This window comes from Eurosta solidaginis, chromosome 1 (genome assembly GCF_040869045.1).
Source record: "Eurosta solidaginis isolate ZX-2024a chromosome 1, ASM4086904v1, whole genome shotgun sequence".
Lineage (NCBI taxonomy): Eukaryota > Metazoa > Arthropoda > Insecta > Diptera > Tephritidae > Eurosta > Eurosta solidaginis.
The window spans coordinates 246,181,679-246,208,129 of record NC_090319.1 but is presented as its reverse complement, the minus strand read 5'-3'; the positions used below and the strand labels follow the sequence as shown (position 1 = coordinate 246,208,129).

The following is a 26,451-nucleotide window of genomic DNA, read 5'->3' as shown; positions in this document are numbered from 1 at the left end:
TGGAAACTAGGTACGTGCTAGAGTAGAAATTGAGAATGAGCTGAGCTGCAACTGAAAGAATTGAGAATCAGTTTTGTGACTAGTACTATTTTCATTTCTATTTGAAAAGCGAAGTTCAAAACTATAAATTAAATCAATTGTGAAATATAAAATTTGTTGTAAGTGCGTTTAATAAAAAAAATAATAAAGTGTATAATGTTTAATGTGTGCCAGCACAATTGTAGTTCGGTTAGTAAGTGCGTACATAAGTATGTATATGTAGCAACCATGCGTATTTATGTGTTCACATATTTACGTATGAATGTATGTATATGGCAACATAGGTACTTTCGTACAAAGCTGTCGCAACAAACTTTTTTTGTTCATTTGACTACTAAAACGGTCAATTACGAATCAACGATTTGTGCGCAGTTGATTCAACATCTTGTTGGGATGGATAAATATTGACAGAAATTTCAGTTGAATTGACCCGTATTTCGGTTGATTTTACCAGTCTTTTTCTTTCAGTGTACATATGTTGCGGCTAAACGCAAGTCAGCAACTCAAACTTTTTCCTATACTTATCCACTCGGTACCACCCCAAAATTCGGGAATAAGTTTGAAATTTGTAAAGGACAGCATTTTGAGGGGAAAAAACGAATGCAAATTTTGTTCTCTGTTATTGTTTATGCCAATTATATTTCTATGGTGAAAAATTCAATGTACTTACTTATCGCATTGTCAGCTGCAAGAAAGAAAGAAATATTCAGTTAATAAAAGAAATTACTTATTAGTGCGAAAAAAGAGCATACAATACATGTATTCTTAATATTTAACATATAAAGGTATGAACACATCTACTTAAGCTTAAACATTCAAAATAAATACATAATGTTATACTTATTTGTTCAAAGCCAATAAAAACAAGTAGATATATGCGATAAATAACCGCCACAAGTACCCGCTGCTGAGGGAAGTCTGCGTCATTTCTCTCTTATCTTTAGCTTTTCGAAAATGCTGTGAAAATCTATAAATTTGGCATTTTATAGACGCTCACACCTCCCCGTGAAAATAAGATAGTATTCTCAAATTTAAATACGTGTCTAAAGTATATGGAATGGGTATCATAAAATGTATTTTACGTCCTCAACGTTTATTGAGCAGTGAGTGTGTTTGAATGAGTATATTTTAGCAGTATTTACTATTGCACAAAAAATTGTCCATTTACCATTCGTTAAATAACTAGAAATAAAACAAGTAAGGAAGGCTAAGTTCGCGTGTAACCGAACATTACATACTCAGCTGAGAGCTTTGGAGACAAAATAAGGGAAAATCACCATTTAGCAAAATGAACCTAGGGTAACCTAGGTAGGTGTTTGTATGACATGGGTAGGTGTTTGTATGACATGTGTATCAAATGAAAGGTGCTAATGATTATTTAAAACGCAGTGGGCCTTAGTTCTGTAGGTGGACACCTTTTCGAGATATTGCCATAAAGGTGAACCAGGGGTTACCCTATAATGTGTTTCTACGATATGGGTATCAAATTAAAAGTATTAATGAGGGTTTTAAAAGGGAGTAGCCCTTAGTTGTATATGTGAAGGCGTTTTCGAGATATCGCCCAAAATGTGGGCCTGGGTGGCCCAGAACATCTTCTGTCGGGTACCGCTAGTTTATTTATATATGTCATACCACGAACAGTATTCCTGCCAAGGGCTTTTGATTTCGCCATGCAGAACTTTTTCATTTTCTTCTACTTAATATGGTAGGTGTCACACCCATTTTAGAAAGGTTTTTTCTAAAGTTATATTTTGCGTCAATAAACCAATCCAATTACCATGTTTCATCTCTTTTTTCATATTGGGCGTGGTCATAGTCGGATTTCGGCCATATTTTATACCAAGATAAAGTGACTTCAGATAAGTACGTGAACTAAGTTTAGTTAAGATATATCGTTTTTTGCTCAAGTTATCGTGTTAACGGCCGAACGGAAGGTCAGACGGTCGACCGTGTATAAAAACTAGGCGTGGCTTCAACCGATTTCGCCCATTTTCACAGAAAACAGTTACCATTATAGAATCTATGCACCTACCAAATTTCACAAGGATTGGTAAATTTTTGTTCGACTTATGGCCTTAAAAGTATTCTAGACGAATTAAATGAAAAAGGGCGGACCCACGCCCATTTTGAAATTTTGTTTTATAATAATTTTTATATAATTTACTTATATACTGTAAAGATTTTAAAGTTTTTGTTAAAATTTGGCTTTAAAATTTTTTTTTTTAAAGGTGGGCGTATTCGTCATCCGATTTTGCTAATTTTTATTCAGCATACATATAGTAATAGGAGTAACGTGCCTGCCAAACTTCATCATGATATCTTCAACGACTTGCAAAACTTTTAAATTACCTTCTTTTAAAAGTTGGCGGTGCCACGCCCATTGTCCAAAAGTTTACTAATTTTCTATTTTGCGTCATAAGGTCAACGCACCTACCAAGTTTTATCGCTTTATCCGTCTTTGGCAATGAATTACCGCACTTTTTCGGGTTTTCGAAATTTTTGATATAGAAAAAGTGGGTGTGGTTGTAGTCCGATTTCGTTCATTTTAAATAGCGATCTAAGATGAGTTCCCATGAACCTACATACAAAATTTCATGAAGAAACCTCAAAACTTACTCAAGTTATCGTGTTTACAGACGGACGGACAAACGGACGGACATGGCTAAGTGAAATTCTTTTTTCACCCAGATCATATTGATATATAGAAGTATATATCTATCTCGATTAGTTTATGCCGTTACGGATTACCGTTATGCGAACAAAGTTAATATACTCAGTGAGCTCTGCTGAGCTGAGTATAACAAGTAAGGAAGGCTAAGTTCGGGTGTAACCGAACATTACATACTCAGCTGAGAGCTATGGAGACAAAATAAGGGAAAATGACCATGTAGGCAAATGAACCAAGGGTAACCCTGGAATGTGTTTGTATGACATGGGTATCAAATGGAAGGTGTTAAAGAGTATTTTAAGAGGGAGTAGGCCATAGTTCTATGGGTGGACGCCATTTAGGGATATCGCCATAAAGGTGGACCAGGGGTGACTCTAGAATGCGTCTGTACAATATGGGTATCAAACGAAAGGTGTTAATGAGTATTTTAAAAGGGAGTGGGCCTTAGTTCTATAGGTGGACGCCTTTTCAAGATATAGCAATAAAGGTGGACCAGCGTGACTCTAGAATTTGTTTGTACGATATGGGTATCAAATGAAAGGTGTCAATGAGTATTTTAAAATGGCGTGAGCCTTAGTTCTATAGGTGGACGCTTTTTCGAGATATCGCCATAAAAGTGCACCAGGGGTGACTCTAGAATTTGTTTGTAAAATATGGGTATCAAATGAAAGGTGTTAATGAGTATTTGAAAAGGGAGTGGTGGTAGTTGTATATATGAAGGCGTTTTCGAGATATTGACAAAATTTTGAACCAGGGTAACCCAGAACATCATCTGTCGGGTACCGCTAATTTATTTATATACTAGCAGACCCGGCAGACGTTGTTCTGCCCTAAATTTGGTATATCTGCATACATTTTAATAAGCTTTTTCCGTCTAACTCTGCCCTCGCCCCTCTACACTTTTTCCTAATCTTTGTATTCACTCCTCCCTCCGTATTTTTCGCTTCATCTATCTCCATCTTCGTCTCGTTCTATCTCTTTCTCAGTCTCCTTCTCTATTTTCTCTTCTCTCAAGTTTTTCTCATTCTTCTTCATATCTTATTGCCAGTCCCAGAGGGTGGTATGTCTTTTGTTCCAGTCCCAATCCGAGCCTCAGTCCCAGTCCCACTCCGAGTCTCAGTCTCAGTCCTAGTCCTAATCCCAGTCCCAGTCCGTCTCTGGTCTACTTCCCGGAAAAAAGCATCGTAAATACTAATATAGGCAAATGTATATACCAAATTGTAGGCAAATCGAATAGGACGTATGTAAATAGGTATGTGGGTATTATTAATTCATGGCTTTATTTCGGCTTCGCATGCATATTTATCAGTTGCCAGGTTCATGCGACTAAATCGAATAACACAATGAAAATTACTTAAAAGCTCTCAGCAACAGCTTTCATTTGATATCCAAAATACACACACATTCCTGGGAGATCCGGGTCCATATTTTGGCCTATATCTGGAGACTCTAGTCACCAATAGGTATGAAAACTACCCTGTATTAAAGCACTCATCAACAGCTTTCATTTGATATCCATATTGTATAAACACATTCCAGGGGTACCCGGGTCCACATTTTGGCCTATATCTCGAGACCCTAGACACCCACGGGTACGAAAAATACCCCGTATCAAATTACTCATAAACAGCTTCCACTTAATACCCACATTGTACAAACATATCCCAGGATTACCCAGGTTCACGTTTTAATCTCAAGACCCTATACAGAACGGTATAAAAAGTATCCTATGTCTGTCCTGGTTCTAAGCTACCCCCCACCAAATTCAGCCAAATCTGTTCATCCGTTCTTGAGTTATAAATAGTGTAACTAACACCACTTTCTCTTATATATGTATATACATCACATTAGAAACTTCAAAAATAACAGTATTTCTCCACTATTTAATGGATGTTATTATACAATTTACAAAGTTCAATCACTCTATCTAATAGAAAAAAAGCGCATGAAAATCCGTTGCGTAGTTTTAAAGGTTTAAGCATTCAAAGGGACATGGGACAGAAATGCGACTTTGTTTTATAATGTGTAGTGATAGTGATACATGCAAAATACCAAAAAATAAAACTTTTGTTTAAGAATTTTAAGGCAATATTCAATATTTTTAACGAAAGAGTATTTTTGATAGATGTATGCATTCTTAACCATTTATGTTGCATTAATATGTATGTACATACATATTTCAAGCTGATGTGATATTAAAATACATACATATGTACATACATGCCTATAGACCTACGCCCGGAGTTAAATAACGCAGCGAATGCTATGTACATATGTACGTATATGTCGCATCATGGCTCACTCAAAAGCAATTGGCGCGCACAGTTGACACCGAACAGTCACACATACGATTTTTTTGGTAAAAATGTTACTTTTGTTTAAACAATTTGGCTGATATGAGAAAGGAATCAATTATTTTTTTTATGCAGGACGAAGGAAAATATTTCAAAGTTTTAGTGAAAGGCAGAATTTTTCAAATCCATCCTTCCGTTTATGAGTTATAGTTGTGTAAATAAAAATTTTATGATTTTTTACTACATTTTGGCAATTTACCACGCCCTTATAATATATACCTTCAAATTATATTAACTGTACCATCTCACGTAGCTAAGCTTTCAAATGCAAAAAACCGTTTTAAAATCGGAGCATTCTGTGTGAAGTTATGTGCATACATGTCATTTAGCGATTTTAGATTTATAGATAGATATAGATAGAACAGTATTCCTGCCAAGATTCCAAGGGCTTTTGATTTCGCCCTGCATATCTTTTTCATTTTCTTCTACTTAATATGGTAGGTGTCACACTCATTTTGCAGTTTTTTTCTAAAGTTTTATTTTGCGTCAATAAACCAATCCAATTACCATGTTTCATCCCATTTTTCGTATTTGGTATAGAATTATGGCATTTTTTTTCATTTTTCGTAACTGTCCATATCGAAAAAGTGGGCGTGGTCATAGTCGGATTTCGGCCATTTTTTACACCAATACAAAGTGAGTTCAGATAAATACGTGAACTGAGTTTAGTTTATCGATTTTTGCCCAAGTTATCGTGTTAACGGCCGAGCGGAAGGACAGACGGTCGACTGTGTATAAAAACTGGGCGTGGCTTCAACGGAGTTCGCACTTTTTCACAGAAAACGGTTATCGTCCTAGAATCTAAGCCCCTACCAAATTTCACAAAGATTGGTAAATTTTGGTTCGACTTATGGCATTAAAAGTATCCTAGACTAATTAAATGAAAAAGGGCGGAGCCACGCCTATTTTGAAATTTTCTTTTACTTTAGTATTTTATTGCACCATATCATTACTGGAGACGAATGTTGACATAATTTACTTATATACTGTAAAGATATAAAATTTTTTGTTAAAATTTGACTTAAAAAAAAATTTTTTTTAAAGTGGGGGTGGTCGTTCTCCGATTTTGCTAATTTTTATTAAGCATACATATAGTAATAGGAGTAACGTTTCTACCAAATTTCATCATGATATCTTCAACGACTGCCAAATTACAGCTTCCAAAACTTTTAAATTACATTCTTTTAAAAGTGGGCGGTGCCACGCCCATTGTCCAAAATTTTACTAATTTTCTATTCTGCGTCATAAGTTCAACTCATCTACCAAGTTTCATCGCTTTATCCGTTTTTGGTAATGAATTATCGCACTTTTTCGGTTTTTCGAAATTTTCGATATCGGAAAAGTGGACGTGGTTATATTCCGATATCGTTCATTTTAAATAGCGATCTGAGATGAGTGCCCAGGAACATACATACCAAATTTCATCAAGATACCTCAAAATTTACTCAAGTTATCGTGTTAACGGACAGACGGACGGACGGACGGACGGACATGGCTCAATCAAATATTTTTTCGATACTGATGATTTTGATATGTGGAAGTCTATATCTATCTCGATTCTCGATTCCTTTATACCTGTACAACCAACCGTTATCCAATCAAAGTTAATATACTCTGTGAGCTCTGCTCAACTGAGTATAAAAATGAAGATGCCAAAATTTAGTTAACTAATTTGGTTACTTGACGATGTTTAAAGTTATGGAAGTGCCTATTAATCTCTTTTGCATGTCCATTCATAGACTTTTACAATAGCATTCGTTTATGGCAAATTCACCTGAAATATCGTTCTGAACAGAGTGTAGCTACTACCAAAATTATTCGATTCATAATCGCCACCCTAATAATATAAGATATAGTTGCGATCGATCCAGTTCGCATTTGACACTGCAGCTCGAAATCTGAAGCAGAGATTGCATACGCTAGTTAGCGAATTACCTGCAATGCAGCGAGCGGCAATGCGAAGAAAACGTATTTCCGTTGCTACTTTCGTGTTAGCAAAGGTTTCCTTGACGGAAACGATTGTGTTGTTGGATGGTGTAACATAAATTCCATTGGTGGGTTAAATTTATACACCATCACTGCCGCAAATGTCTGAACATTTTAATGTATGTATGTGTATTATAGATACGCCGTTATGAAAAAAAAATCTTTTGCTGTTGGTGCTTTGCGTAAAAAGGTTCGTTATAAATGTTTTGTATTGTTAAAGGCCGCGGCACAATGACAATTTTCATATAGATGCGTGACAGTAACATCGCCACAATCAATAATACAAGATGGCGTATTTGTAAACAAAAGTCAGCTGATGTTTATTTTCGCCAAATGTGTAAATTTGTTTACCTGAAATAAAACTGCATAAGTATTATCTATATATGTATATAAAAATGATATGTGGTGAGTGTATGTTCAAATGCTTAAAACTTGAAAACTACTGGACCGACTTTTATAAAATTTTGTAGGTATATTATTTAGGTAACCGAATAGGCTATATGCTATATTTCATACCGCTGGGTGGCTAGGGTCTTGAGACCAAAACGTGGACCCGGGTACCATTAGAATGTGTTTATACAATATGGATATCAAATGAAAGCATTTGATGAGGGCATTCGTAAAGAGTATTTTTATACCGATTGGTGACTGGAAGTAACAAGAAGGTTCAAGATATGCTATCAGCAATATTTCATGCCGTTACTTCGCGGGTATGGGATTAACCATGCTATTTTATATGAGAAAAATTTCTTTCCACGTGGTGAATCCCATGCTCGCGTATTACGCACAGTGTTGAATAGCGGCAACTCCCGATTAAAGATGTCGCCCGATCATGCTAAAATATTCGTAGGTGGCATTATATGACCAACAGGAACTTTCGGCTACCGAATGACCGATGTCGCCCACTCACAACGCCATTTATTACCCGTCGTAGGTGGCGTCACAGCAGTGTTATTGGCGGCATTGTGGTGAAGTTTTGACTAACAGCAACTTCCGATTACCGAATTACAGATGTCGCCCGATCATAATACCAGTACTAAGTACTAGGTAGATTAGCACAGGAGAGTTATTGGCGTTGCTGGCGGCATTGAGTTGAAGTGTTGAGAATTAATGTTATGTCGAAGAGGAGTCTATAGAGCTGCCAAAGTATCTATATAAATATCGATACATCGAGTACTAGGTTCACGGTGCGATAATCGATGTGTTTTCTAAATATCGAGTACTGTATTTCCATTTCTTATGCCTTTTTCTAGCGGTAGAATTACCAGTGTCTAAAATTATGGTAAATCAAATAAAATATGAATAAATAAAATTACATACATTATGTCAGATTTGTATTTATTTTACATGAATACCTAACAAGTTGGTGTCTCTGAATACTGAAAAATTCTTACAAAAGTTCAATGTGAAAGGTACGTTATTTTTTTAATATTAGATACACATATATACATTAGCGCTGCCAAATGTCCCGTATTGGCCGGGGCATCCTGTATTTTTCACAAATTTTAAAGTGTCCCGCCGGGAAATGCTATGTCCCGGCATTTTCACAATATCAAAATTAATAAATTATAATCTGCTACGAAACATAGCCATATTTGCGGCCTCGATTGTATTCAGCTCATTAGCATATTGCATGCAACTCTGTAAAGAAAAAAAAATTCATTCCTACTGTGGTTCTAAATATTGTCAATGTTTGACATTTCGCACACCTAAATATTAATTTTGCAAAGCAAGGGTTGTGTTTTAAAACAAGGCGAATTCAGTACTTAGTGTTGCTGATTGCTTCTTCTTGATAATTTTCCATACAACGCCTTGTACTCCAATATGTCAGTTAATCGAAATCAATGAAAATTTTCTCTTGACTTGACGTTCTTCTGCATGGCGAATTGATTGAATTCGCTTTGTCACCAACTGGTGTAGATTTGCATTGGATAATTGTGTACGGTTTTTCTTTTTTCCAATTTTATTTTCGCCTTTGCTTTTTAAGATATTTCATACCTTCAAATAATTTTCAATACAATAAATTAAATTTTAAAATTAAAAAATTTCTGGAAATGGACGTGGCACCGTCTCTTTTTATACTCAGCTGAGCAGAGCTCACAGAGTATATTAATTTTGTTCACAAAGCGGTAATCCGTAACGGCATAAACTAATCGAGATAGATATAGACTTCTATATATCAAAATGATGTGGGCGAAAAAAGAAATTAATTTAGTAATATCCGTCCATCCGCCCGTCCGTCCGTAAACACGATAACTTGAGTACATTCTGAGGTATCTTAATGAAATTTTGTACGTAAGTTCCTCGACACTCATCTCAGATCGCCATTTAAAATGAACGAAATCGGACTATAACCACGCCCACTTTTTCGATCTCGAAAATTTCGAAAAACCGGTGAAGTGCGATAATTCATTACCAAAGACTGATAAAGCGATGAAACTTGGTAGGTGCGTTGACCTTATGACGCAAAATAAAAAATTGTAAAATTTTGGGCAATGAGGGAGGGGGAGTCATCTATTTAAGCAAACAGTTTTTCTAAATTAATAGACAATTGCATAAAGTGAGTCAGCAGTTTACGTCTACAACAAAACAGATTCACTTCCCATGACACATACCTTGTCGGATGAATACTTTAAGCATAACTACTACTTCAGGCTAGAAAAGAACCGACGTTTAGAGGATTCGACCACTTGTCTCTCGAGTAGTCATAGGAATCATCTCTGATACCATCCTGCAACTGCTCCTTCACTAATAACCTAGGTTTCATACATCCTTTGCGTTGCCACTCTCCAGGTAGGATATGCTGCCCTTCTCTCCACATCAGGATAATTTTTACTCAGGAGGCGTTTGTCGGATCTCTGGCATTGCGGAACCTCTGTTGTTTATGTGACTTCTGATGCACAACGTTAACTTCCATTGCCATAAACGGAAAGCAAGGATCAGCTAGAGTCTCAAAACTACGGCCCACTAAGCTAGATCATTTTATTATGGTACACTCAAAAAACAAAAGTTCATCAGAACATATAAAATGGGATTGATTTTGGGCCATATATATTTTTTTCTAAATTTAGTATACGAATTTTTAATAAAGAAGGAAATTTCCATCTACGAGTATATAAGAAGGGAATCTTTGTTTTTAGAAAACTTCAATGTTATAAAGAAGAAATTTCTATTTTGGAAAAGGCGTTTGAGTGTAGGAAACAAGAAAATAGTGAAGCGAACTATCTCGATTCGTTATACAAAATCCAATTATCTTGGCAAGAGCGTTGAGCCTTGAATCCTAATATGAGGATTGCTTGTTTCACACTTTTTAATTTTTAGAGTTACAACATAGATGAGGGCTTCATTTCATTCCAACTCATTAATATTCTAACGAATTTGAAACCTTCTGCTAACATTCGAAACGCTAAACTGTTGAATAAATCACTCCAATATTCTGTATTGCAAAATGGGCTTTATTAGACTACTTTGTAATTTAAAAGTTTTGAAAGCTGTAATTTGGCAGTTGTTGAAGATATCATGATAAAATTTGGCAAAAAAAACTTAACAAAATCGGATGACGAACACTTTTTAAAAAAATTTGTAAAAGTCAAATTTTAACAAAAAATTATATATCTTTACAGTATATACATAAGTAAATTTTATCACCATTCAACTCCAGTAGTGATATGGTGCAACAAAATACAAAAATAAAAGACAATTTTAAAATGGGCATGGCTCCGCCCTTTTTCATTTAATTAGTCTAGAATACTTTTAATGCCATAAGTCGAACAAAAATTTACCAATCCTTGTGAAATTTGGTAGGGGATAGACCCTGTGACGATAACTGTTTTCTGCGAAAATGGAAGAAATCGGTTGAAGCCCGCCCAGGTGTTATACACAGTCGACCGTCTGTCCTTCCGCTCGGCCGTTAACACGATAACTTGAGCAACAATCGATATATCTTTACTAAACTTAGTTCTCGTAGGTACTTATCTGAACTCACTTTATCTTGGTATTAAAAGTGGGCGAAATCCGACTATGACCACGCCCACTTTTTGATATCAAACATTTCGAAAAATAAAAAAATTCCATAATTCTAAACCGAATACGAAAAAAGCGATGAAACATGGTGATTGGATTGGTTTTTTGACGCAAAATATAGCTTTAGAAAAAACTTTGTCACTTGTGTGACACCTACCATATTAAGTAGAAGAAAATGAAAAAGTTCTGCAGGGCGAAATCAAAAGCCTTTGAAATCATGGCAGGAATACTTTTCGTGGTATTACATATATAAACAAATTAGCGGTAGCCGACAGATGATGTTCTGGGTCAGCCTGATCCACCTTTTGGTCGATATTGCGAAAACGCCTTCACATATACAACTGAGGGCCACTCCCTTTTAAAACCCTCATTAGTACCTTTAATTTGATACCCATATCGTACAAACACATTCTAGAGTCACCCCTGGTCCACCTTTATGGAGATATCTTGAAAAGGCGTCCACCTATAAAACAAAGGGCCACTCCCTTTTAAAGTACTCATTAACACCTTTCATTTAATACCCATATCGTACAAACACATTCTAGAGTCACCCCTGGACCACCTTTGTGGCGATATCTCGAAAAGACGCCCACCTATAGAAATATGGCCCACTCCCTTTTAAAATACTCGTTAATACCTTCCATTTGATATCCATGTCATACAAACACATTACAGGGTTACTCTAGGTTTATTTTCCTACATGGTGATTTTCCTTTCCCTTGTCTCCAAAGCTATCAGGTGAGTATGTTATGTTCGACTACACCCGATCTTCCTTACTTGTTATCTAGAAGAACGACCAGAAGAATCACTGATATTCATATTTACATGTAACGAACTCGTCATGTGTATTCTTTCACTTCTTAGGTATTTCTCATATTATAAAGTACATATTTACACACTTATGTATGTATGTATGCACATTTTAGCAAATATTAGGCTTGCATGTTGTGTTTTAGTTTAAAAAAAACAACTATACAGATGGTTTTCCGAAACTTTGTAGATATTTGACTCATAAGTAGAAAACTATTAACCCAAGATATGGATACAGATAATGAGGAAGAAAAGAACGTGAATAACTTTGATAAACTAACCACACATGTGGGACATTGATATTGGTCAATAGTTTTTTGACCAAAATATTAGTTTCAGTCTATAAAAGTAGCTATGTATGTACACAACAATATAAACTTTTGAACTTCTTAAAAGAGCATGAAGAAATCTCATAAAAGTTTCGCTTTCGAACTGAAACTAAACTTTATCACTTCTTTGCTTTAAAATCATAAACGAAGCACAATATGAGTGGCTTGAGTATGTAAGTATTTCTTTGTATGTAACTTTTTATACTCAGTTGAGCAGAGCTCACAGAGTATATTAAGTTTGATTGGATAACGGTTGGTTGTACATATATAAAGGAATCGAGATAGATATAGACTTCCATATATCAAAATAATCAGGATCGAAAAAAAATTTGATTGAGCCATGTCCGTCCGTCCGTCCGTCCGTCCGTCCGTTAACACGATAACTTGAGTAAATTTTGAGGTATCTTGATGAAATTTGGTATGTAGGTTCCTGAGCGCTCATCTCAGATCGCTATTTAAAATGAACGATATCGGACTATAACCACGCCCACTTTTTCGATATCGAAAATTTCGAAAAACCGAAAAATTGCGATAATTCATTACAAAAGAGAGATAAAGCGACGAAACTTGGTAGATGAGTTGAACTTATGACGCAGAATAGAAAATTAGTAAAATTTTGGACAATGGGCGTGGCACCGCCCACTTTTAAAAGAAGGTAATTTAGAAGTTTTGCAAGCTGTAATTTGGCAGTCGTTGAAGATATCATGATGAAATTTGGCAGGAACGTTACTCCTATTACTATATGTACGCTTGATAAAAATTAGCAAAATCGGAGAAGGACCACGCCCACTTTTTAAAAAAAATTTTTTTTAAAGTAAAATTTTAACAAAAAATTTAATATCTTTACAGTATATAAGTAAATTATGTCAACATTCAACTCTAGTAATGATATAGTGCAACAAAATACAAAAATAAAATAAAATTTCAAAATGGGCGTGGCTCCGCCATTTTTCATTTAATTTGTCTAGGATACTTTTAACGCCATAAGTCGAACAAAAATTAACCAATCCTTTTGAAATTTGGTAGGGGCATAGATTTTATGACGATAACTCTTTTCTGTGAAAATGGGCCAAATCGGTTGATGCCACGCCCAGTTTTTATACACAGTCGTCCGTCTGTCCTTCCGCATGGCCGTTAACACGATAACTTGAGAAAAAATCGACATATCTTTAATGAACTTAGTTCACGTGCTTACTTGAACTCATTTTATCTTGGTATGAAAAATGAACGAAATCCGACTATGACCACGCCCACTTTTTCGATATCGAAAATTACGAAAAATGAAAAAAATGCCATAATTCTATACCAAATACGAAAAAAGGGATGAAACATGGTAAGGTAATTGGACTGTTTTATTGAAGCGAAATATAACTTTAGAAAAAACTTTATAAAATGGTTGTGACACCTACCATATTAAGTAGAAGAAAATGAAAAAGTTCTTTAGGGCGAAAAAAAAAACCCTTAAAATCTTGGCAGGTATTACATATATAAATAAATTAGCGGTATCCAACAGATGATGTTCTGGGTCACCCTGGTCCACATTTTGGTCGATATCTAGAAAACGCCTTCACATATACAACTACCACCACTCCCTTTTAAAACTCTCATTAATACCTTTAATTTGATACCCATATCGTACGAACGCATTCTAGAGTCACCCCTGGTCCACCTTTATGGCGATATTTCGAAACGGCGTCCACCTACAGAACTAAGGCCCACTCCCTTTTAAAATACTCATTAACACCTTTCATTTGATACCCATATCGTACAAACATATTCTAAAGTCACCCCTGGTCCACCTTTATGGCGATATCTCGAAAAGGCGAACACCTATGAACGAAGGCCCATTCCCTTTTAAAAATACTCATTAACACCTTTCATTTGATACCCATATCGTACTAACCAAGTCTAGAGTCACCCCTGGTCCACCTTTATTGCGATACCTCGAAAAGGCGTCCACCTATAGAACTAAGGCCCACTCCCTTTTAAAATACTCATTAACTCCTTTCGTTTGATACCCATATTGCACAAACTAATTCTAGAGTCACCCCTGGCCCACCTTTATGACGATATCTCGAAACGGCGTCCACCTATGGAACTAAGGATTACTCCCTTTTAAAATACTCATTAACACCTTTCTTTTGATGCCCATATTGTACAAACAAATTCTAGGGTCACCCCTGGTCCACCTTTATGGCGATATCTCGAAACGGCGTCCACCTATGGGACTAAGGATTACTCCCTTTTAAAATACTTATTAACACCTTTCTTTTGATATCCATATCGTACAAACGCATTCTAGAGTCAACCCTGATCCACCTTTATGGCCATATCCCTAAATGGCGTCCACCTATAGAACTATGGCCCACTCCCTCATAAAATACTCTTTAATGCCTTTCATTTGATACACATGTCATACAAACACATTCCAGGGTTTCCCTCGGTTCATTTTCCTACATGGTTATTTTCCCTTATGTTGTCACCATAGCTCTCAACTGAGTATGTAATGTTCGGTTACACCCGAACTTAACCTTCCTTACTTGTTATACTCAGCGTGCTTTGCACACAGAGTATATTAACTTTGATTGGATAACGGTTGGTTGTCAGGTATAAAGGAATCGAGATAGATATAGACATATTTATATTCCATATATCAGAACCATCAGTATCGAAAAAAAATTTGATTGAGCCATGTCGGTACGTCCGTCCGTCCGTTAACACGATAAATTGAGTAAATTTTTAGGTATCTTGATGAAATTTTGTATGTATGTTCCTGGGCACTCATCTCAGATCGCTATTTAAAATGAACGATATCGGACTATAACCACGCCCCCTTTTTCGATATCGAAAATTTCGAAAAATTAAAAAAATGCGATAATTCATTACCAAAGACGGATAAAGCGATGAAACTTGGTAGGTGGGTTGACCTTATAACGCAGAATAGAAAATTAGTAAAATTTTGGACAATGGGCGTCTCACGCCTACTTTTAAAAGAAGGTAATTTAAAAGTTTTGCAAGCTGTAATTTGGCAGTCGTTGAAGATATCATTACGAAATTTGGCAGGAACTACTATTACTACTATATATGTGCTAAATAAAAATAAAAAAAAAATGTAATATCTTTACAGTATATAAGTAAATTATGTCAACATTCAACTCCAGTAAATGATATGGTGCAACAAAATACAAAAATAAAAGAAAATTTCAAAATGGGCGTGGCTCCGCCCTTTTTCATTTAATTTGTCTAGAATACTATTAATGTCATAATTCGAGCACAAATTTACCAATCCTTTTCAAATTTGGTAGGGGCATAGATTCTATGACGATAACTGTTTTCTTTGAAAATGGGCAAAATCGGTTGAAGCCACGCCCAGTTTTTATACACAGTCGAGCGTCTGTCCTTCCGCTCGGCCGTTAACATGATAACTTGAGCAAAAATCGGTATATCTTTACTAAACTTAGTCCACGCACTTATCTGAACTCACTTTATCCTGGTATAAAAAATGGCCAAAATCCGACTATGACCACGCCCACTTTTCGATATCGAAAATTACGAAAAATGAAAAAAAAATTCCATAATTCAGTACCAAATACGAAAAAAGGGATGAAACATGGTAATTGGATATAGTACCTGGGCGACCGAGTTTTGCTCGAGTATGCCGCATAACATACCTACATGTCGTCATTAATCAAACTCTACTTTTTTTATATGTACATATATTATATATTTTTACTTACCAATATTTGATTTCCTTAAAAATATATTTCAAAAACATATCAAACACTAACCGCAAAATGAACTGGAATGAAAAATTTGAAATGGGTAATTCCAGCCTACAGTAAAAGGGATTGTTATAAAAATTAGTGAAATCGAGAACTAAGTTATTTAGGTCGAGTATCTTCACGCGCCGAATTATTAATTTCAAAATTCTTTTTAGTTATGCACTATGAAAGTCTCACAACTTTGTTACATTCCAAAAACTTGTAAATTTCACGAATGCCAGTTATCAGTTATGACAACTATCAGTTAGTTTAACACTCCAGTAGGCGCGCGTTCTACAATACTAGAACGCTTGTGCATTTCGTTGAATATTCTCGCTTACCTTATGTCACTCATGCACACGGTCTTATTACTCTTCTATTACTACCCTTCAAAAAACACGAGTACTCCATAAATAATGAAAGGAATACTCCTTTAGGAGTATAGGAGTGTTCCAAAACTAATCTGTATTCATACAAAATGTGCTCCAATTAACATTGCGATGTCCAAGGAGCGGAGTATGTGATCCCACTCTCGCTTTGTTTGTGAGTATTCCATAGAGTACATACGTTAGAGTACTTTCCAAAGTACTTTCACTGTAGTACTCCATGGAGCACCCACAGAGGATCATATGCCAAAGTACTAAAAAGGAATTGTGTCGGAAAGAATTATCGGAGTGAATTTAATTTAAAACAAGTAAGGAAGGCTAAGTTCGGGTGTAACCGAACATTACATACTCAGTTGAGAGCTATGGAGACAAAATAAGGAAAATCACCATGTAGGAAAATGAACCTAGGGTAACCCTGGAATGTGGTTGTATGACATGTGTATCAAATGGAAGGTATTAAAGAGTATTTTAAGAGAGAGTAGGCCATAGTTCTATGGTGGACGCCATTTAGGGATATCGCCATAAAGGTGGGCCAGGGCTGACTCTAGAATTTGTTTGTACGATATGGGTATCAAATGAAAGGTGTTACTGAGCATTTTACGAGAAAGCGGGCCTTAGGTCTATCGGTGGACTCCTTTTTGAGATATCGCCATTAAGGTGGGCCAGGGGTGACTCTAGAATGTGTTTGTACGATTTGGGAATCAAGTGAAAGGTGTTACTGAGCATTTTAAGAGGGAGTGGGCATTAGGTCTATAGGTGGACGCCTTTTCGCGATGTCGCCATTAGGGTGGGCCAAGGGTGACTCTAGAATGTTTGTACGATATGGGTATCAAACGAAAGGTGGTAATGAGTATTTTAAAAGGGAGTAATCTTAGTTCTATAGGTTGAAGCCTTTTCGAGATATCGCCATAAGGTGGACCAAGGGTGACTCTAGATGTTTGTACGATATGGGTATCAAACGAAAGGTGTTACTGAGCATTTAAGAGGGGAGTGGGCATTAGGTCTATAGGTGGAATCCTTTTCGAGATATCGCCATTAGGGTGGGCCAGGGGTGACTCTAGAATGTGTTTGTACGATATGGGTATCAAAACGAAGGTGTTACTGAGCATTTTAAGAGGGAGTGGGCATTAGGTCTATAGGTGGACGCCATTTTCGAGATATCGCCATTAGGGTGGGCCAGGGGTGACTCTAGGAATGTTTGTACGATATGGGTATCAAACGAAAGGTGTTACTGAGCATTTTAAGAGGGAGTGGGCAATAGGTCTATAGGTGGACGCATTTTCGAGATATCGCCATTAGGGTGGTCAGGGGTGACTCTAGAATGTGTTTGTACGATATGGGTATCAAATGAAAGGTGGTAATGGGTATTTTAAAAGGGAGTATTCCTTAGTTCTATAGGTGGACGCCTTTTCGAGATATCGCCATAAAGGTGGACCAAGGGTGACTCTAGAATGTTTGTACGATATGGGTATCAAACGAAAAGGTGTTACTGAGCATTTTAAGAGGGAGTGGGCATTAGGTCTATAGGTGGACGCTTTTTCGAGATATCGCCATTAGGGTGGGCCAGGGGTGACTCTAGAATGTGTTGTACGATATGGGTATCAAACGAAAGGTGTTACTGAACATTTTTAAGAGGGAGTGGGGCATTAGGTCTATAGGTGGACGCCTTTTCGAGATATCGCCATTAGGGTAGGCCAGGGTGACTCTAGAATGTGTTTGTACGATATGGTATCAAATGAAAGGTGGTAAATGAGTATTTTTAAAAGGGAGTAATCCTTAGTTATATAGGTGGACGCCTTTTCGAGATATCGCCATAAAGGTGGACCAAGGGTGACTCTAGAATGTGTTTGTACGATATGGGTATCAAACGAAAGGTGTTACTGAGCATTTTAAGAGGGAGTGGGCATTAGGTCTATAGGTGACGCCTTTTCGAGATATCGCCATTAGGGTGGGCCAGGGTGACTCTAAAATGTGTTTGTACGATATGGGTATCAAATGAAAGGTGGTAATGAGTATTTTAAAAGGGAGTAATCCTTAGTTATATAGGTGGACGCCTTTTCGAGATATCGCCATAAAGGTAGACCAAGGCTGACTCTAGAATGTTTGTACGATATGGGTATCAAACGAAAGGTGTTACTGAGCATTTTAAGAGGGAGTGGGCATTAGGTCTATAGGTGGACACCTTTTCGAGATATCGCCTCTAGGGTGGGCCAGGGGTGACTCTAGAATGTTTTGTACGATATGGGTAAATAACGAAAGGTGTTACTGAGCATTTTAAGAGGGAGTGGGCATTAGGTCTATAGGTGAACGCCTTTTCGAGATATCGCCATTAGGGTGGGCCAGGGTGACTCTAGAATGTGTTTGTACGATATGGGAATCACTTGAAAGGTGTTACTGAGCATTTTTAAAAGAGAGTGGGCATTAGGTCTATAGGTGGACGCCTTTTCGCGATGTCGCCATTAGGGTGGGCAGGGGTGACTCTAGAATGTTTGTACGATATGGGTATCAAACGAAAGGTGGTAATGAGTATTTTAAAAGGGAGTAATCCTTAGTTATATAGGTGGACGCCTTTTCGAGATATCGCCATAAAGGTGGACCAAGGGTGACTCTAGAATGTGTTTGTACGATATGGGTATCAAACGAAAGGTGTTACTGAGCATTTTAAGAGGAGTGGGCGTTAGGTCTATAGGTGGACGCCTTTTCGAGATATCGCCATTAGGGTGGGCCAGGGTGACTCTAAAATGTGTTTGTACGATATGGGAATCAAATGAAAGGTGTTACTGAGCATTTTAAAAGAGAGTGGGCATTAGGTCTATAGGTGGACGCCTTTTCGAGATGTCGCCATTAGGGTGGGCCAGGGGTGACTCTAGAATGTTTGTACGATATGGGTATCAAACGAAAGGTGGTAATGAGTATTTTAAAAGGGACTAATTCTTAGTTCTATAGGTGGAAGCCTTTTCGAGATATCGCCATAAAGGTGGACCAAGGGTGACTCTAGAATGTTTGTACGATATGGGTATCAAACGAAATGTGTTACTGAGCATTTTAAGAGGGAGTGGGCATTAGGTCTATAGGTGGAATCCTTTTCGAGATATCGCCATTAGGGTGGGCCAGGGGTGACTCTAGAATGTGTTTGTACGATATGGGTATCAAACGAAAGGTGTTTCTGAGCATTTTAAGAGGGAGTGGGCAATAGGTCTATAGGTGGACGCCTTTTCGAGATGTCGCCATAAAGGTGGACCAAGGGTGACTCTAGAATGTGTTTGTACGATATGGGTATCAAACGAAAGGTGTTACTGAGCATTTTAAGAGGGAAGTGGGCATTAGGTCTATAGGTGGACGCCTTTTCGAGATATCGCCATTAGGGTGGGCCAGGGTGACTCTAGAATGTGTTTGTACGATATGGGTATCAAATGAAAGGTGGTAATGAGTATTTTAAAAGGAAGTAATCCTTAGTTATATAGGTGGACGCCTTTTCGATATATCGCCATAAAGGTAGACCAAGGCTGACTCTAGAATGTTTGTACGACATGGGTATCAAACGAAAGGTGTTACTGAGCATTTTAAGAGGGAGTGGGCATTAGGTCTATAGGTGGACACCTTTTCGAGATATCGCCATTAAGGTGGGCCAGGGGTGACTCTAGAATGTTTGTACGATATGGGTAAATAACGAAAGGTGTTACTGAGCATTTTAAGAGGGAGTGGGCATTAGGTCTATAGGTGAACGCCTTTTCGAGATATCGCCATTAGGGTGGGCCAGGGGTGACTCTAGAATGTGTTTGTACGGTATGGATATCAAATTAAAGGTACTAATGAGGTTTTTAAAAGCTAGTGGCCCTTAGATGTATATGTGAAGGCGTTTTCGCGATATCGACCAAAATGTGGACCAGGTGATCCAGAAAATGATCTGTCGGGTACTGCTAATTTATTTATATACGCAATACCACTAACAGTATTCCTGCCAAGATTCCAAACGCTGTTGATTTCGCCTTGTAGAACTTTTTCATTTTCTTCTACTTAATATGGTAGGTGTCACACCCATTTTACAAAGTTTTTTCCAAAGTTATATTTTGCGTCAATAAACCAATCCAATTACCATGTTTCATCCCTTTTTTCGTATTTGGTATAGAATTATGGCATTTTTTTCATTTTTCGTAATTTTCGATATCGATAAAGTGGGCGTGGTTATGGGCGGATTTCGGCCATTTTTTATACCAAGATAAAGTGAGTTCAGATAAGTACGTGGACTGAGTTTAGTAAATATATATCGGTTTTTGCTCAAGTTATTGTGTTAAGGGCCGAGCGAAAGGTCAGACTGTGGACTGTGTATAAAAACTGGGCGTGGCTTCCATCTATGCCCCTACCAAATTTAAGAAGGATTTGTAAATTTTTGTTCGACTTATGGCATTAAAAGTATTCTAGACAAACTAAATGAAAATGGGCGGAGCCACGCCCATTTTGAAATTTTCTTTTATTTTTGTATTTTGTTGCATCATATCATTACTGGAGTTGAATTTTGACTTAATTTACTTATATACAGTAAAGATATTAAATTTTTTGTTAAAATTTGAATTTAAAAAAATTTTTTTTTAAAAAGTGGGCGTGTTCTTCATCCAATTTTGCAAATTTTTGTTTAGCGCATATATAGTAATAGTAGTAACGTTCCTACCAAATTTCATCATGATATCTTCAACGACTGCCAAATTACAGCTTGCAAAACTTTTAAATTACCTTCTTGTAAAAGTGGGCGGTGCCACGCCCATTGTCCAAAATCTTACTAATTTTCTATTCTGCGTCATAACGTCAACCCATCTACCAAGTTTCATCGCTTTATCCGCCTTTGGCATTATCGCATTTTTTCGGTTTTTCGAAATTTTCGATATCGAAAAAATGGGCGTGGTTATAGTCCGATATCGTTCATTTTAAATAGCGATCTGAGATGAGTGCCCAGGAATCTACATACCAAATTTCATCAAGATACCTCAAAATTTACTCAAGTTATCGTGTTAACGGACGGACGGACGGACGGACGGACATGGCTAAATCAAATTTTTTTTCGATACTGATGATTTTTATATATGGAAGTCTATATCTATCTCGATTCCTTTGTACCTGTACAACCAACCGTTATCCAATCAAAGTTAATATACTCTGTGAGCTCTGCTCAACTGAGTATAATGAAAGTAAATGCAGAGGGGCAATACAACTTTTATATTTTTTACTACAAATATTCTTATGTTATTTAGCATTTGCGTGAATAAAGAAACTAATATTTCTCTATACTATAGTATGTATACATAAAACTAGTGCGCGGCTGCATTTTATCAGAGTTGCCATAGTAAAATTTTATTATCAGTTATTTGTATGCAATATCTTACTTTTGGAGTATTGTTAGAGTACTCCAACATGAAGAAAATGGAACACGTAATCCAACAATTTTTGCAGGGTAGACAATAAACTTATTCAGTGTCATTTTGGCGACCGATGCGTGCACATCTTCGAGAAATTTGAAGGCAAAAGTTGATTTCTATAATTGTAGAATGCGCGACTACTCGTGTGACATTTTTTTATACATGTAAAAAATACATGTAATACATGTAACAAATGAATTTTCCCTAATCATCAGGTTCTTTTGTGTCCGGACTGCGCTAAATATGACGAATCGGAGGTGGAATTCATGACCGAATAAAAAAAATGAGTCTTTTATTATTATGAGTTAAAATTTTGTGTTTTTTTTAGTAATGTACAAGAAGTCTGATTTTTGGTTCCTAATGTGTTTAAATTTGTTATGTTTTATTTGTTTCAGCTTTATAATAAAATCTTTTTTATTATTACCAAAAATATTTTTCAATTTATAAAGATTTCATTTGAAAACCTTCTATTAAAAATGTTCTACATAAGTAGAGCGCGCGACTACTAACGTCCCAAATAGGGGCGCGCCTACTGGAGCATTAATTAAATGTCAACTAACTTCCCTAAGCGCCATCTGTTGGTAAGTAGTTAAGGGTTAGATGTCGTTTTCAAATTGAACATATGCCTCTAGTATTCAACGGTAGCAAATTACCATGGTGAGATCCCTTTTTGCTATGGTGAGAAATCTTTCTAATAGTAATCTGTGAGAAATTGCAATTATTCATTTCATATTTGCCAAAAATATGCATTTAAATATATTTTGCTAGAATTTGCACGGTGCCTTGATATTGCATTTCTATTTTATTAGCGTGTGTGAAATTAAGAAAATTAAGTCGAATCATGTTTAAAATTTTATACGAAGATTTTTAACTTTAATGTTATCCTTTAAAGCTTTAGTAGAATATAAGTAAGTAGAGTACTATTTCGTCTAACAACCCCAACCCTTAATGGCAACCCTACTCAAAAATGTCCCTATTGTAATGCGGAGTGAAATACCTTTCGTTTTATACCCATATCGGCATATCTCATGCAATTTTTTTTTAATTTCGAATAGATGGCAATCCTAAATGGCAACCCTACTCAAAAATGTGCCTATTGTAATGCGGAGTGAAATACCTTTGGTTTGATACCCATGTCGGTATATCACATGCAATTTTTTTAAAATTTCGAATAGGTGGCAACCCTAAATGGCAACCCTAAATGAAAACCCTACTCAAAAATGTCCCTATTGTATTGCGGAGTGAAATACCTTTCGTTTCATACCCATATCGGCATATCTCATGCCATTTTTTTAAAATTTCGATTAGGTGGCAATCCTAAATGGCAACCCTACTCTAAAATGTTCCTATTGTAGTGCGGAGTAAAATATCGTTCGTTTGATACCCATATCGGCATATCTCATGCAACTTTTTTTTTAATTTCGAATAGGTGGTAACCCTAAATGAAAACCCTACTCAAAAATGTCCCTATTGTAATGCGGAGTGAAATACCTTTCGTTTGGTACCCATATCGGCATATATCATGCAATTTTTTTTAATTTCGAATAGGTGGCAACTCTAAATGACAACCCTACTCAAAAGTTTCCCTTCCCATAATGGCAACCCTACTCAAATATGTCCCTGTTGTAATGCGGAGTGAAATACCTTTCGTTTGATACCCATATCGGCATATCTCATGCAATTTTTTTAATTTCGAATAGGTGGCAACCCTACTCAAAAATGTCCCTTTTGTAATGCGGAGTGAAATACCTTTCATTTAATACCCATATCGGCATATACTATGAAAATTTTTTTTAATTTCGAATAGGTGGCAACCTTGTGAAACATTCTGAGTGGCAACACCTAGGTAGGAAGTCTAAGAAGGTGATACACTATCTCTGTGCCAAATTTTCTGGGTCACCCTGGTCCACATTTTGGTCGGTATCTCGAAAACGCCCTCACATATACGACTAAGGACCACTCCCTTTAACAACCCTCATTAATACCTTTAAGTTGATACCCATATCGTACAAACACATTATAGATTCACCCCTGTTCCACCTTTATGGCGTTATCTCGAAAAGGCGTCCACGTATAGAACTAAGGCCCACTTCCTTTTAAAATACTCATTAACACCTTTCATTTGATACCCATATCGTACAAACAAATTCTAGAGTCACCCCTGGTCCATCTTTATCGCGATATCTCGAAAAGGCGTCCACCTATAGAATTAAAGACCACTCCCTTCTAAAATACGCATTAACAACTTTCATTTGATTCCCATATCGTATAAACACATTCTAGAGTCACCCCTGGTTCACCTTTGTGGCGATATCTGGAAAAGGCATTCACCTATAGAATTAGGCCCACTCCCTTTTAAAATACTCAGTAACACCATTCATTTCATACCCATATCGTACAAACACATTCTAGAGTTACCCCTCGTCCACCTTAATGTGATATCTCGAAAAGGCGTTCACCTATAGAACTAAGACCTAAACCCTTTTAAAATACTCACTAACACCTTTCATTTGATTCCCATATCGTACAAACACATTTTAGATTCACCCCTGGTCCACCTTTATGGCGATATCCGAAGTGGCGTCCACCTATAGAACTATGGCCCACTCCCTTTTAAAATACTCTTTAATACCTTTCATTTGATACCTATGTCATACAAACACATTCCAGGGTTACCGTAGGTTCATTTTCCTACATGGTCACTTTCCCTTATTTTGTCTCCAAATCTCTCAGCTAAGTATGTAATGTTCGGTTACACCCGAACTTAGCCTTCCTTACTTGTTCTTTAATGTTATACAAATTTCTACGCCGGTGCATCGACGTTGTCTATCAGTCTGGCAACCATAACATAAAATTTGCCAAAAACGGAAATAAATTTTACTGTTGGACGCGCTGAAGTGAAATATCATGAGTAATCATCCGCCGCATAAAAACCAAATCAAAGGCTTTGGCTTAGAGTTTCTTGTTCGTTTTTGCTCATAACGGTAAGCAAAATACATATATGTAAATGGAAAAAACAGTGTCTACTGGCAAATTTATAATCACAATAATAATGAGGGGAAATATGGAGAAACATAGAATTTATACGAGAATTTGAATTTGGTGTGGCAAGTGTAATAAATTTATCGAATGATTGGCAACAATTTCATTATTATTTTTAATCCTCAGAGGTAATAGTCGACTAGCTGGTGACTAGACAATTAATGGTAAAGTTAGAAAAAACATTAAACAAAATGAAATAAACGTATTACTTTAAGACTGGTTTATTAGCTACAAAGTACAACGCAATTCGATATTTGTCTTGCAAACATGGTATTTTTCATAAAACAGACCTTGCACAGATCCTTTTCGCTCAACATACACTGAAAGAAAAACACTGGTAAAATCAACCGAAATTTCTGTCAATTTTTATCCATCGCAACAAGATGTTGAATCAACTGCGCACAAATCGTTCATTCGTAATTGACCGTTTTAGTAGTCAAATGAACACAAAAAGTTGTAAATAAATGTAAGGCGCGATAGCCTCCGAAGAGATTTTAGGCCGAGCTTCTCTTCCAGATTGCGCCGTGCTCCTCTTGATTTTCCCTACAAATTGCCGGATGGGACCTACATGTTTTATGACAACTCCGCACCGCATCTGCAAGGCAGGTGAGTTTTCACTGAGAGCTTTTTATGGCAGAAGTACACTCGGAGCGCTTGCCAAACACTGCCGAGGGGCGACCCGGCTTAGAAAAATTGTCTTCTAATTGAAAAACCTCATTTCTAAAATTTTGATGTTGCTTTGCCCGGGGTGCGAACCCAGGGCATACGGTGTGGCAGGCGAAGCACGCTACCATCACACTACGGTGGCACTTACAAACCGAACGTTAAGTGGGCTACATCAAATATGCTGGCACACATTAAACATTATACACTTTATTATTTTGTTGTATTAAACGCACTTCCACCAAATTTTATATTTTATAATTTATTTAATTTATAGTTTTGAACTTCGCTTTGCAACTAGAAATAAAAATAGTAGTCACAAAACTGATTCTCAATTCTTTCAGTTGCAGCTCAGCTCATTCTCAATTTCTTCTCTCGCATGTAGTTGCCACACTTGATTGTTTCGAACAAAACTTGTAGTATAAATGTTCGACGTAACATTTTAAAAAGAGAACTTGTAAGTTATAGAAAAGTAAAGAATCAAATCGCAGGAAGGTAATTCGCCACTGGAGTAACTTTACAAGTAACTACAAATTTAATTTTCGTAACACTTTAAATTGAAACCATTCCAAAACAACTCAAACTTTTATGTTGTCCGAAACATCAACATTAAAAAAGGATGTTTTTTATTATCTTATTAAATTCGTTCGCGTGAGTGCAAATTCGTAAAAACTTGAACAAAATATTACTAACTTTGGAAAAATCCTGTTCGTTCAAACAAACATTTGCAACAAGAGGTCGCAAGTTTGCATTTCGCTTGGACGCGAAGTTCCAAAATTGTACCCGATAAATAGGTGTCCCGGTATCTCATAATTTTTTGCACAGTAAATTCAAAAAAGGGTTTTTTTGCTTTGTATTGATAACTGAAAAACTGGTTGTTTGTTGTTTTCCTATTTTGTATATTTTTTCGATTTGATGGTTTTCTTATTTTGGTGTTTTTTTAACAAGTGGCACCATCCTCATAAGTACAAAGTAGAGA

The 26,451-nt window shown here is 36.6% G+C and overlaps 1 protein-coding gene across 2 annotated transcripts in view; it reads right to left on the bottom strand.

Annotated features, from left to right (window-relative positions):
- The window catches only part of pb (proboscipedia), a 548,713-nt gene that overhangs the window by 359,242 nt on the left and 163,020 nt on the right, over window positions 1-26,451 (bottom strand). For both annotated transcript variants that reach the window (XM_067760267.1, XM_067760268.1), the window contains exon 3: window positions 710-724. In XM_067760267.1, coding sequence (XP_067616368.1) covers window positions 710-724 — 15 coding nt within the window. The remainder of the gene's footprint in view (window positions 1-709; window positions 725-26,451) is intronic.